The 12,843-nt window shown below is 36.5% G+C and overlaps 1 protein-coding gene across 2 annotated transcripts; it reads left to right on the top strand.

Annotated features, from left to right (window-relative positions):
- The first annotated feature begins 3,496 nt into the window (after positions 1-3,496).
- LOC137713020 (MACPF domain-containing protein At4g24290-like) lies at positions 3,497-10,107 on the top strand. Of its 2 annotated transcripts, XM_068452258.1 has the most exons (9): positions 3,497-3,791; positions 3,939-4,242; positions 4,786-5,024; positions 5,910-6,111; positions 6,980-7,048; positions 7,178-7,364; positions 8,388-8,554; positions 8,895-9,617; positions 9,764-10,107. In XM_068452258.1, the coding sequence occupies exons 2-8, from the start codon at positions 3,982-3,984 to the stop codon at positions 9,579-9,581; spliced, it is 1,812 nt and encodes a 603-aa protein (XP_068308359.1). In that variant the 5' UTR covers positions 3,497-3,791; positions 3,939-3,981; the 3' UTR covers positions 9,582-9,617; positions 9,764-10,107. The 2 variants fall into 2 exon arrangements, with proteins under 2 accessions (XP_068308359.1, XP_068308352.1); XM_068452251.1 differs by having other exon boundaries at positions 8,895-10,107.
- Positions 10,108-12,843: the final 2,736 nt, after the last annotated feature.

Genomic DNA, 12,843 nt, shown 5'->3' with positions numbered 1-12,843 from the left:
GGTTTTCTAGGTGTTTTTTCTTTTTCATCTTGGCTTGTGCTTTTTTCTTTGGTATTCTCTTGCTCTCTCATGCCATCGTTAAGCTCCTTTAGAAAAGGTCTTAGATCAGACCATCATGATTTCTGGCGCGACCAAAACACAGGTGGTCTTATCCTTTTGTGAGTTGCGGTCACGGTGCTCCTTCACAAGTTTTTCTCCTTAGATTCAGTCAAAAACTTGCAAACACACGAGAAAGACTTATATGATAAGAGTATATCGTTATGTGGAGTCTCGATCCAATAATGTTCTTCACATTAAAATGCATTAAAGAACTTGAACCAGACGTAACAAGACGGTAAACCTTTCCCATGAAAGTCGCTTTTCAAATACACATGCTAAGGTGACCCGGTGTTCTTTAACATCTAAAGTCGACCGTTTGGCTCACATGTAATGCATGCATCATCAGAACGTTTTCTTAGTTTAATGTGACAAAGAATGGTGCCGTTGAAAAATCCCGAATCATGTTGTTGTTACAAGGATGTGACATCCACACACTATTTTTTATTTCTCACACATTGATGTTTAATGTGACAAAGACTGGTGTCATTGCAAAAATCCCGAATCATGTTTTTTTTTATACGGGTGGGAAAAGGATCCCCGCTGGATCCTTTCTCTGGGGATCCTAGGTATCCCGTGATCATGACCGTTCATCGTACATTGTGCGGTCGGTTTTTGTTAGGTACTATTTATATTTAATATTAAATTTTAAATTTTGAAATGATTTATGACCATCTGATGTATGATGAACGGGTTACGATCACGGAATCCCTAGGATCCTCAACAAAATGATCAAACGATGATCATTTTTCATACGGATGTGATATCCACACACACATTTTTACTTCTCATACATCGGTGTGTGAGAAATAAAAAAAGATGTGTGAATACTGGATAGCACGCCTCTAGTTATTATTCATACAGAGGGTTTTCGAATCTCAAGTACGTCGGTGCAACATGATATTCATGTCTTTATGTTTTTTACTTTTTCTTTGTGTGCTAATATTTTATTAAACAAACATTTTTTTTAATTTTTTTCCTCCAATAGTTGTTTCTTTATCTTTTATTTTGTTTTTTGGAGGAGCTATTTGTTTTTAACGGCAGGCATCGACGAAAAGGGGGTTGACTAGTAAGTGAGAGAGAGAGGAGATGTGAGTTTAGGTATTGATATGTTGCATGGCTCATAACTGTGAGGTTCAGAAGAAAAAAAAAAAAAAAAAAAAGACAAATTTGGTTATGCAATACTTTAACGCTTACATTTTTTTCTTTTCTAATATTTTCTTTTGATTCTTTTATACAGTATAATAGTAATTTCATTAGTTTTTGGTTGACAAAGACGAGTTGAGATATATGATTTTAATTGTCCAATAATGGCAGCATCCTAAATCCACTTTTCCTCCTCAAAAGCTCAAACAAAAAACTAAGAGGATCTCAATTCTCATTGCTCAACCAAAAAATAAGATATAGAGCTCAGTGCACCAGTGTGAGAAATTTTTTTTAGTGTGCCGAAAAGACGATCCGGTACATTAAGTATTATAATATATATTAAATTAAATTTCATTCTGAGACCAAAAAACAAAGGGAGTTTTAACGAAAACCCTACGGTACTGTTCACTTTAACGAAAAACCACATTTTTACATTAAAAAGTCAATCATGATACTATTCACTTTACCCTTTATTTTGTCTTTATCGTTAAAACTCAAAGTTTTCAAGTAATTTTTATTAGTTTTCTTAAAACCAAATACATTTCACTCATTGAACAATAATAATAATCTACAAGCTAGAATAGCTACATTCTAAAAAAGCGCTTACAGACTTTGAGGATCTTGCCTCCTCCCTTGTGTTTTTTCTTGGTAGATCTTGTTGCTTGATGATCTTCATCATCTTCCTCATTGCCATCAATGGAAGATGTCAAAGCTGTAGTTGCAGACTGGTCATGGATCCTGCAATACCTCTCTGACACAGAAGAAGATCTTCTCATGGATGAGAATGCTCCCTTCAATGCTGATTGAAACCCTAAACCTAAACCTAAACCAGTTGCTGAAGCAGAAGCAGAAGAAGAAAAAGAAGAAACTGAGCTGCTCCTCTTGTGCATAACATGAGTGCCAAACCTCTCTCCACCATTGCCTTTGTTCTGACAATCTTCCTCAGAAGAATCATGAGTGGGGTTGTTTTTCTTCATGTGCTGCAGATTGAGATTGGTTTCTTCTTGGATCTTTGAGGAGGTAGGGTTTTTTGGGGTAGATTTCTGGGTTTTGGAAAATGATTGGAGATCTGAGAAGTCAATGGATCTTGAGTTTCGGGAGCGACTACTACTACCAGCACCCATGATTTTGATCTTCGAATATCCACCCATTTTTGTATGTTTGAAAGTGGAGCTAGTGACAAGTGGTAGGAGGAGGATGAGGAGGAAGATGATAATTTGCAGTAGGTATATATAAAGACAAAGGAATGGAAATATGGAAGGCAGAAAGGATGGGCCTGTAAAAGGTGAGAAGAAGCTGGAGGGAGACAAGTTGTGGATGAGAGGCCATGTAAGTTGAAAACTAATACAGGTCGGCAGATTTTTGACCATTTGGTATTTGGAGTGCAGTGCAGATGAAAAAGTGAAACATATCAGATTTGGAAACGAATGCAGGTAGGGTAGAGCTGTAGAAAAATGGTTCCATTTTATATTTTTATTTTTTTGGGAGGTTGGTCAGTTGATAGATATGTGACATCATTTTTTTTTATATAATTTCTTACTCACATTTTTATGAGAATCACTTCGTAATGTATTTCAACGAACTGAACTGTCTTCCCTCAAATATCATGTTTATAAAAAATCATCTAAATTTGAAAACATATGACTGTTGGATTAAGAGTTTAAGGTTTAATTCTATGTAGAACTGTATTGGTCGTAGTAGCCAATAACAATTATCTTCCTCATAAATGTCATGAGCAATTGCAAGTGACCTTTTATCACAATAATACAAAAGTGTTCGATTGACATCGTAAATTTAAACTCCGCCATTAACTAATCTGACATAGCTCTCTCGACCTTAGAACCCATAAAAAGTAGGAAGTTTTAACGAAATATTTTCGATACTGTTCACTTTTAATGAAAAACCACATTTTAATTTTTTTCCTAATATTATTTATTACATCTTTATTTGTCATATTTTTATTAAAATTAAAGTTTTTTTTTTTAACTTTTCGACGTTTTCATTAGTTTTCTTAAAAAGTAGGAAAAACTGATGAAAATGATTTGAAAACTTTAAATTTTAACGATAAGGACAAAATAAAGGGTGAAGTAAATAGTATCAAAATTAATTTTTTAATGTAAAAATATAATTTTTTATTAAATTAAACAGTATCGTAAACTGATAGTTAAAAGCTACTAAGAAACTTTACTTTCTGTTTTTCTGGTTCTCAGTTGTCATTGACGACGAGTCAACAAATTCTTTCAAATTCGGTCAAACTCCACAACTCCTACTTTTACAATCTCTCTCCCTCATCACTCCCGTGCTTTTCACTCATTCATTTGACTTATCTCTTTCTCTATCTCTTCTCTGCCTGTGTGACTAGGGTTTCTCTCTCTTTCGAAAACCCAGTCAGTCCACTATTCAACCCAAGTTTTTGCACAATCCAAGCCGAATCTCGCACTGGCATTGCGCAATTCGCGGGAATTCCGACTACAACGACGGCGTTTCAGCTCCACTCAAAAAAGTGCATTGAATCCTCGTCAACATTCGCAAATTCAATTCAATTTTTGGTTAGTTCTTGAGCCTCGATCTGATTTCTCTGTAAAATTTGTCCATTTTTTCTATATTTTCAGCTGAATTTATGGTCTCCGCAGAAAGATAATTTCTGAATTTGAACTTTTTGTTATGTATAAACTCAATTTTTGGATGTAATGCAGACATTTAATCTTGATTTGGTGAACGAGAGCGATGTGCTGAGCGATGGCACTTAAGGCTCCAGCTCCGGAAGCTGCTGAGATTGCAATTGCATCGATTGGGCGTGGATACGATGTATCCACTGATTTAAGGCTCAAGTACTGTAAAGGGGAGTCTCACACTGCTCGATTGATTGAAATCGATGACGATGGAGGCCACGAGATTGTTCTTCCCGGTGGGATTACCATCCCAAATATTCCCAAATCGATTAAATGCGATAAAGGAGAGCGCACACGATTCAGGTCCGACGTTCTCTCTTTCCAACAGGTATCTTCAGTTTTTCTTAATCACAATTCTCGCATGTTTTTCTTATTTATTTAATTTTTGGTATGCATGTCGTTCTTGAAGTTTTGTAATCTAAACCTAATGTTCAAATGTGTGGCTGTCACGGCTTGGCCTGTTTTAAAACATTTATGAAGTTGGATGCAATCTAGAGTAGTAGTGGAGGACATATAAGACTCACATTGGGATCGGAAGACATCAAGCGAAAAATGTTATACGTATAAAGTGTTTTATGATTACCTGATCATTAAAGATATATAACTAATTTGAAAATGAACACTACATTGATATAGCTCAATGCGTGTTACCACTCCTCCCTTCCCCAAGAAAATAAGAGACGAAAATGAAAATGTCATATGGCAAAATCCAGGCTTCATATTGTTTGGTTATGGGGATTGGGTTGCGGTGAGGCCGCCTTTTCAGTAAAATATATGTTCTTTTCGTAGAATCTTGTTTTGCAACTGTGATTTTACTTTAAGCATTGAAGCGGTAGTAGAGGAGAAATTAAATTTGTTCTCTCTCTTGCAGATGTCAGAGCAGTTCAATCAGGAAATATCGTTGACTGGAAAAATACCCTCAGGTCTCTTCAATTCTATGTTTGATTTCTCAGGTAGTTGGCAGAAAGATGCAGCCAACACTAAGACCCTTGCTTTTGATGGGGTGTTCATCACTCTCTATACTGTTGCACTGGAAAAATCTCAGATGGTACTGTGTGAGAATGTTATTAAAGCAGTCCCATCATCGTGGGAACCTGCTGCATTAGCAAGGTGAGAGGTTTTTGGAGTTTTTAGTCAAATTACAACATTAATGCTAAGCTCCGTCTTTGAAGCTTCATATAGAGCTACTTAAGGAAAGTGTATTCACACACCTATTTTTACTTCTCACACACCCTTGTTAATTTTTGGCCATTGATCTTCAATTCATTCAATCCGACGCCCGAAAATTGAGAGGGGTGTGTGGAAAGTAAAAATGGGTGTGTGATAGAACTACCCTTTATTAACTTCTAATAGGAAGCTTGTTTTTGTAATGTACTTCATATGCTAGTTGTTTGCCTATGCCATGCGCCTATGTTTCTTGTTTTGTGGAAGTTACAAAAGGGGAAATAAATAAGAAAAGAAACAAGCAAGAATCAGGCTTCACAAAGCTTGTCCAATATATATACTTTACCTTTTAAATCTGTACCAAGTGAGGTTTCTGTATTTGTGAAATTTTCTGTATCTGTCATTTGTATGCCTTCTCCTTCTGCCTGCATTATTCCACCTTTTCATGGGACATATTCTTCTCGTTTCATCAACTGATCTTAGTCTTGAATCCCCATTGAAGAGGGGAATTTGATTGTTGAATACTTTTTTTTTTTAAATGCTGTTGCCTGAAATAAATTGCATTAAATTCAGAGGACCTTAAGCATGTTACATGCTTATGCATATTCCTGCAATACTTGGGTGTCATGGTTCTCCAGCGAAATAATTAATTTCATGTTGATGCATTTATCGGTATAATCTGTATGGCATTAGTAAAATGCAGTAATAGATGGGATTGAGTCTTCTGCGAGGCATGTTATGATATATATATATATATATATATATCCATGTTGACTGTATTAAAATTTTGGAAATTGGAACGTGTTTTTTGATATTTTATGTTTATTCTAGGTTTATAGAGAGATTTGGAACACATATTGTTGTTGGTGTGAAGATGGGAGGGAAAGATGTTATATATATGAAACAGCAGCATTCTTCAACTCTTCAACCGGCTGATATACAGAAAAAACTAAAGGATATGGCAGATAAAAGGTTTTTAGATGCCAATGGTCGGTATGGTATGCCTTCGGAACAAGGTTACAAGAATGGCAAGGTTCGTATGGTGGTTAATTTTATCTCATTTAATAGCTGAGTGTTTAAAATGTTCCAATGAATTGTAAGCATACAATCTGATTCCTTACGTTAAGTTGGGACTGCTAAATAATTATTAGTTTTAGTTCTTAATTCTTTAAAAGGAATCCTGTCCACTTTATTAGATAATAAAATAGTTGTTTTTTAGTTTATGGTGAGAAAGTAGTTGTCAATGTAATGACCTGTTTCTAAAAAAATGGATTAAAAAGTGTTTGAACGTAGTTGTGAGTGTAATAATGAATCTTGCTATCTCAGAGTTTCTAGTAAGTGTACGGTGTCTGGATACCAAGGATGTATCCTTTCCTAGGTGTGCCAAAATTTGTGAGTTGATCAAAATGATTTGAAAAGAAAAGCTTCTGATGAATCCATAATAGATTAAGACGTGCAAACTTTTTTATTTTCCTAAAGTTTTCATTTTGTGTGAAGAATGTTTATCATGAAAGTTTCATTGTTATAAGAGAGTATAATCAACCAATGATTAAATGTTGTTATATGGAACCAGTAGGCGATGAGAATTGTGGTGTTTGCAGCATAGGTGGCAAGCTAGTTTGGCAGGAATTTGTGAGATTTTACTTTGAATTGCTTATATAATTATTTTCTTCAACTATGGATTGACTTTATAAATAGGGCATTCCTTGTAATTTAACCCTGATTTTCTTATTAGTACTGATAATACAAGAATTAAGTTAAAAAGTTGTTCTCTTGAATTTGCTCTAAGTCTGCTTTTCTCTATTTCTACTGTATTCTAATTTCTTAACTCAACATGCATAAGTTATGTATCCTTTTTATCCCGTTCAAAAAAGTTTCTTATCTAATCATTTGTTTTTCAGTTTGAAATCAGGGAGCAGCGGTTAAGGTTTGCAGATACTAGTCCATCAAGTTCTTATTCACACAAGGAAGTGCGTATAGTTACTAAACCTTGTTGATTGTCTAACTGGCTTCGTCGGTTATCAGATATATATAAATAAATAAAATAAATCCCTACTTTTTCACTTCTGATTTTCAATTCTAAGTTACTTTAATTGCAGGACATTTTAATCATTTGCAAGAGGAGAGGTGGAAGTGAGATGAGAAATATATCCCATAATGAATGGTTACAAAGTGTTCAGTTGGAGCCTGATGTGATCACAATGTCATTTATACCAATTACTTCTCTGTTGAATGGAGTCCCTGGGAGTGGATTCTTGAGCCATGCCATAAACCTTTATTTACGATGTAAGCAAAAGTTTTTCTGTTTGCGTCACTTTTACGTTTTATTTTCTATTTGCTGCTTTGAAAATCTTGACCCTCATAAGTGCGCGTCATAATAGCAGGCTCCTATGTTGAACAATAGTAAGTGCCGTACTAAAATTTCAACCAAATAGTTTGGTTTATTAGGTTGCCAGATTGTCAGTCTGGATCATTGATCAAGTGGAATCTTGTTTGGATGCATGGTCTCATTTCAGTTTGGCAGCATGTGTTTGTGAGCACGTGCCTTTGGAAGCTGCTGATTTGTATTTACTTAGTTCAGTTGTAGGAGTTGGGTTTTCTTCTGAAGATCGGCTGTTGTTATGGCCCTTGAGTCTAATTTCAGGTTTCTAGTCGCTGATGCTTGTTCAAGATTATGTGCAGTCCTAATATGAGGTGTGATACCAAGGAACACTAGGTGGTAGGACACAAATCCACAACCTCCCTCTTAGGGGAATTAATGGTACAAGGGTCTGTTGTTCTATCTATTTTATTAAACAAATTTATGCAAATTCTCCAATGGAACAGCCACCACACTACCTTTAAAATTGTTATACAGCCTTTTAAAAAACTCTAGGGTCTACAAGTAGCCAGCTTTACTTCATGGGCACTATTTATAGCCCCTTAAAAGCCACAAGCTAAAGTCTAGCCAAATCTCTAATGCTCATTTCTTTCTTAAATCTTTTTCTAGACATAAATTTCTTGGATGACAATTATTTTTCTGACCATAATCTTGTTTGGATTTTTTTTATATTTTTGTTAGGGAAACTAAATAGAGACAACTAATTTACTTTAAAGGCGTTTCCTAAACATAAAATATCTCAAATGCGTATGCATAGCTCTAAATGCTTTTATTTGTAATTTGGAGAAAAATATTCTTCACCGTATTTTCTTCTCTTCTAGGAAATAAAATATCAACTAGGACAACATGATTTTCTTAGAAACAAATATATATATTAACACGGCAGAAGTTAACATGTGGAAATTTTTATTCTGATTCTATTCTTACAGATAAACCACCAATTGAAGAACTCCATCAGTTTTTGGAGTTTCAGCTGCCAAGGCAATGGGCACCAGTTTTTAGTGACCTGCCCCTTGGTCCACAGCGGAAGCAACAAAGCAATGTATCTCTACAGTTTAGCTTAATGGGGCCCAAACTTTACGTCAACACCAGTCTGGTAAAGTGTCTCCTTTACCTTTTTTTTTAAGCGGAAGTAAAGTTTTGTTGCATGAGTGTTTTAATTAAGTTTATGTTTTTTATCATCTCGAACTTTGAACCAAATGAGACATTCATCCATTAACTTGGGAAAAACTACATGCTGTATGGATGGCTTCTGTTTGAGTGGTCATTTACTGCTTTCCTATTCATTCTCTTATGATGCTCCAATAATTCCATGGCATAAACTAAACCTCTTGACTGTTGAGCAGAAAAAGAGAAAAGGATCCATGAGTATTTGTCGTGCTTAAGAATAGTTTTCCTTACCGGCAGAAATCTTATTTGTTGTATGTTGATATCAGGTTGATGTGGGAAAGAGGCCAGTGACTGGTCTGCGACTGTATTTAGAGGGCAAAAGAAGCAACCGTTTGGCCATTCACTTACAACACCTCACCTCTCTTCCAAATACCTTCCAACTCGAAGATGATCCAAATGGAAACTTTCGTCGTGATTCCTATGATCGTAAATACTATGAGAAAGTCCAGTGGAAGAACTTTTCCCATGTCTGCACTGCCCCTGTGGAGTCTGATGAGGATCTTTCAATAGTAACTGGAGCCCAGTTACAGGTTGAGAATTATGGAATAAAGAATATCCTCTTCTTGAGACTCCGCTTCTCTACTGTTTCTGGTGCGACAAAGGTAAAGCATCCTGAGTGGGATGGATCACCAGGCTTGGCACATAAGTCCGGGCTCATATCAACACTAATCAGCCATCATTTTACAACAGTTCAGAAACCACCTCCACGGCCAGCAGATGTGAACATAAACTCAGCCGTTTACCCTGGAGGTCCTCCGGTTCCCATCCAAGCCCCAAAGCTTCGGAAATTCGTTGACACAACGGAGATGGTAAGAGGGCCACAGGAGACTCCGGGTTATTGGGTTGTCTCTGGGGCAAGGCTTGTGGTTGAGAAGGGCAGGATATCCCTCCGTGTGAAATACTCTCTATTGACTGTAATATTACCTGACGAAGAAGAGTTGGAGGGACAGTAGCGGATTCCGTGTGTTGTCAAAGAAAATTGGAAAAAAGTAAAAATGGTATAGATGTTTGGTACTGGGAGGAAGAACCGGGGGTGGGGTGGTGGTATTCGATACTGTGAGAGTTGCCGAGGCTGTTGCGGTAGTGTTGTATATTTCATTTCTCACCTCCGATGTCATTTGTTTTTGCAATGTAGATTTTTCTGACCTTCACAAGTTCAGAACAGGGCAGGGTTCTACCCTTTGCAAATTATATGGTGTAAATCTTTGGATGGGGTGTGTATCAAGAGCTGAGCTTCGGCTTTCACTAGCGACTAGGCGTCGCGAAAGGCACGGTGGCATGATATCCAGATTTGGATGAATTTACCGGAAGAGGCGGTAGTGATTAGGCGTGACGAGCGCGGTGGCGCCATGTCCAGATTTGGATGAATTTACCGGAACATAAAAAAGAGGCGGTCTCATCTGTCTTCCTTGTAGACTATCCATTTTTCCTTGGCCTGCCTTAATATAATATTATGCCTCTGGGTGATTCAGGTATCAATTCTAGTCTTATTCTTTTGGGTATTTTCACATTTAAAAGGAAAAAAAAAAAAAAAAAGAGAGAGAGAAGACAATTTAGTAATGCTGGCAGTTTTGTTTAACCACTTTATAGAAAAACACTTCCAAGAGTTGATTGGACCAAAAAAAAATAAAAAAATCTTTCGCCTTAAGTTGGGTTTTTCTTTGAATTATTGAGTTTGAAATGTTTTTTATTTTATTTTATTTTTTTTAACCAAACAAATAGTATTATTTACACTAAGGAGGAAAGGGGGTGATCTTAGTCTCACAATGTGCTGGCAATAATGTGATTTAAATTCGCATTTGGCAATAATCGAACTTAAGACTTCTCGCTTAAATCAATAATTGGCATTTATCCTGCCTAAATCAATAATACCTATATACTTTGGTGCGGGCTCGATTTTCACTTATTCGGTTGTTTCTAACATTTAAACAATTTAACCCGCTAACGTTATTGTCTGTAAAAAATAAAAAAATAAAAAAATAAAAAAAGCAATAATTGGCATTTATTGTTTAATAAAGTTAACTTGAAACTTATTATTCTTTTTATCTGAAAAAAAAGGGGGGAAATTGGCTGTCCTAATCCTCCCAGAGGCAGATTGTCTGCCCTCCTGATATGGTGCCCTTCCTATGCCCTCCTATTTTATGTTGTTACGGTTAAGTCACGTCAACATTTTATATTAATTTTTTTATAGAAATAATAAGACAAAAAGCAATAGTAATATAAAATGTTGACATAGCTTAACCATGACCGTACAAATAGGAGAGCATGGGGGAGGGCACTGTATCAGGAGGGCAGACAATCTGCCTTCAATCCTCCATGACCTCGATCAAGTTTTCTACGTTATCTTTAATTCTAATTTCTAACGACGATACCCTTAATTATATATAATTAGAGTTGGCGTTTTTGCTAGTCTTGCTGGAGGAAACAGCACAAGCAGTCGTGCAATTCTTGTTCATATACACTTGCTCTTTCTTCTCGTTCCACTTTCAATCAATTTCTTTCTTCTTACGCGAAAATGGCGGATGCGCTCGTTTCCATGCTGCTACAACGGTTGGCTTCAGCAACTTATCGATACATCGAAGGAGAGCTGAAATTAGTCTTGAACGTCAAGAAAGAAGAAGAAGATTTCACTAGCAATCTCAATGATATTCAAGCTGCGCTGGAGGATGCAGAGCAAAGGCAAGTAAAGGAGGCCAGCGTCAGAAACTGGTTGGACAAGCTGAAGCAAATACCCTACGAATTGGGGGACGTGCTGGACGAGTGGAACACTGAAATTCTGAAACAATAAGACAAGCGAGAAAGAGAACCTAAGAAGAAGGTATGCTTCTCTATTTCTTCCCGTTGCTTTTGTTTTGGCCATGTAAGTTGGGGTCCGGTGATTTTCCGGCAATACATTGCTCTCAAGATCAAAGATTTGAGTGATAGGTTAACCGTGATTGCTAAGCAAAGAGAAATGTATAATTTTCAACACACAGAAAGAGTCATTCAACAACCTCAACGGCAGAAAACATCGTCTTTTGTCGACGTATCTAAGATATTTGGTTGGGAAATTGAAAAGGACATGTTGGTGAAGGGGCTGTTGAATGATAGTAGTGAAGACGGAAGGGAGTCCTTTATCATCCCTATTGTAGGGATGGGAGGAATAGGGAAGACAACTTTGGCCCAGTTAGCATATAACGATGACAATGTTAAAGCTCGTTTTCAATAGAGAATATGGGTTTGTGTGTCAGACTCTTTTGATGAGATTGAGATAGCCAATGCCATTTGTGGTAACAAGACCCCAAGTTCAAATGAGTTGGACCATGTCTTGCAATGTAAGTCTAGATCCATCAAGAGCAAAATGTTTCTGCTTGTCTTAGATGATGTCTGGACAGAAGACCGTAAGAAGTGGGGTAATTTAAAACTACCACTAATGCATGGTGGTGCTAAAGGTAGTAGAATATTGGTGATTACTCAAAAACAAAAGGTTGCAAGTATGATGAGAGCAACCACTCACATGATCAATTTGGTGAACAAAATTGTTTGTCAATCTTCAATGACATGACATGACATTTTCTGATAGGAACTGGATGAGTCTAACTTGTTTGGAGATATAAGCAAGGATATTGTAAAGAAGTGCAAGGGTTGGCTCTTGCTGCAAAGGCTTTAGGTAGTCTCATGCACGATAAGGGAATGAAGAATGGAATGATGTTTTAAATAGCAAGATATGGGAGCTAGAAGAGTTCGAGCAAGAAGTTTTCCAACCACTCTTATTACATTATTATGATTTGGCCCCAACAATCAAATGTTGCCTTTTATTTTGTGCTATTTTTCCAAAAGGTTAGGTATTTGACAAAGATTATTTGATTACTTCGTGGATAGCACAAGATTATCTTAACTGGAATGAGAATAAAGATAAAGGAATACTTGGTAACACATTTTTTTGATAACTTAGCTGCACGGTTTTTTTCCAAGATTTTAAGGACTGTTATAGTGGTAAAGTTATAAGTTGCAAAATGCATGATATCGGACAATTTCTCACCAAGAATGAATGCTTGCTTACGGAAGCTGAGGGTGGTAAGAACGAAATAGAGGTATTGGGTGATAAGGTTCGCCATTTGACCTTAACATTTGTTCCTTATGGCCAACGTCCACTTTCGATCTCATCTCACAGTCGCAAGAACATACGTACTCTCAGAGCTTCTCGGTTAAGAATTTCAACAGTAGACTTGATTT

The sequence above is a fragment of the Pyrus communis genome, chromosome 1 (genome assembly GCF_963583255.1).
Source record: "Pyrus communis chromosome 1, drPyrComm1.1, whole genome shotgun sequence".
NCBI lineage: Eukaryota > Viridiplantae > Streptophyta > Magnoliopsida > Rosales > Rosaceae > Pyrus > Pyrus communis.
The sequence above is the reverse complement of the archived record's forward strand: the minus strand, read 5'-3'. Positions and strand labels throughout refer to the sequence as shown.

Excerpts from the sequence above, each read along its gene's own strand:
- LOC137713020 (XM_068452258.1), top strand. The coding sequence starts at position 3,982 with ATGGCACTTAAGGCTCCAGCTCCGGAAGCTGCTGAGATTGCAATTGCA. Across the intron at positions 7,049-7,177 it reads GTTCTTATTCACACAAGGAA|GACATTTTAATCATTTGCAA; the intron begins GTGCGTATAGTT and ends CTTTAATTGCAG. Across the intron at positions 7,365-8,387 it reads CATAAACCTTTATTTACGAT|ATAAACCACCAATTGAAGAA; the intron begins GTAAGCAAAAGT and ends CTATTCTTACAG.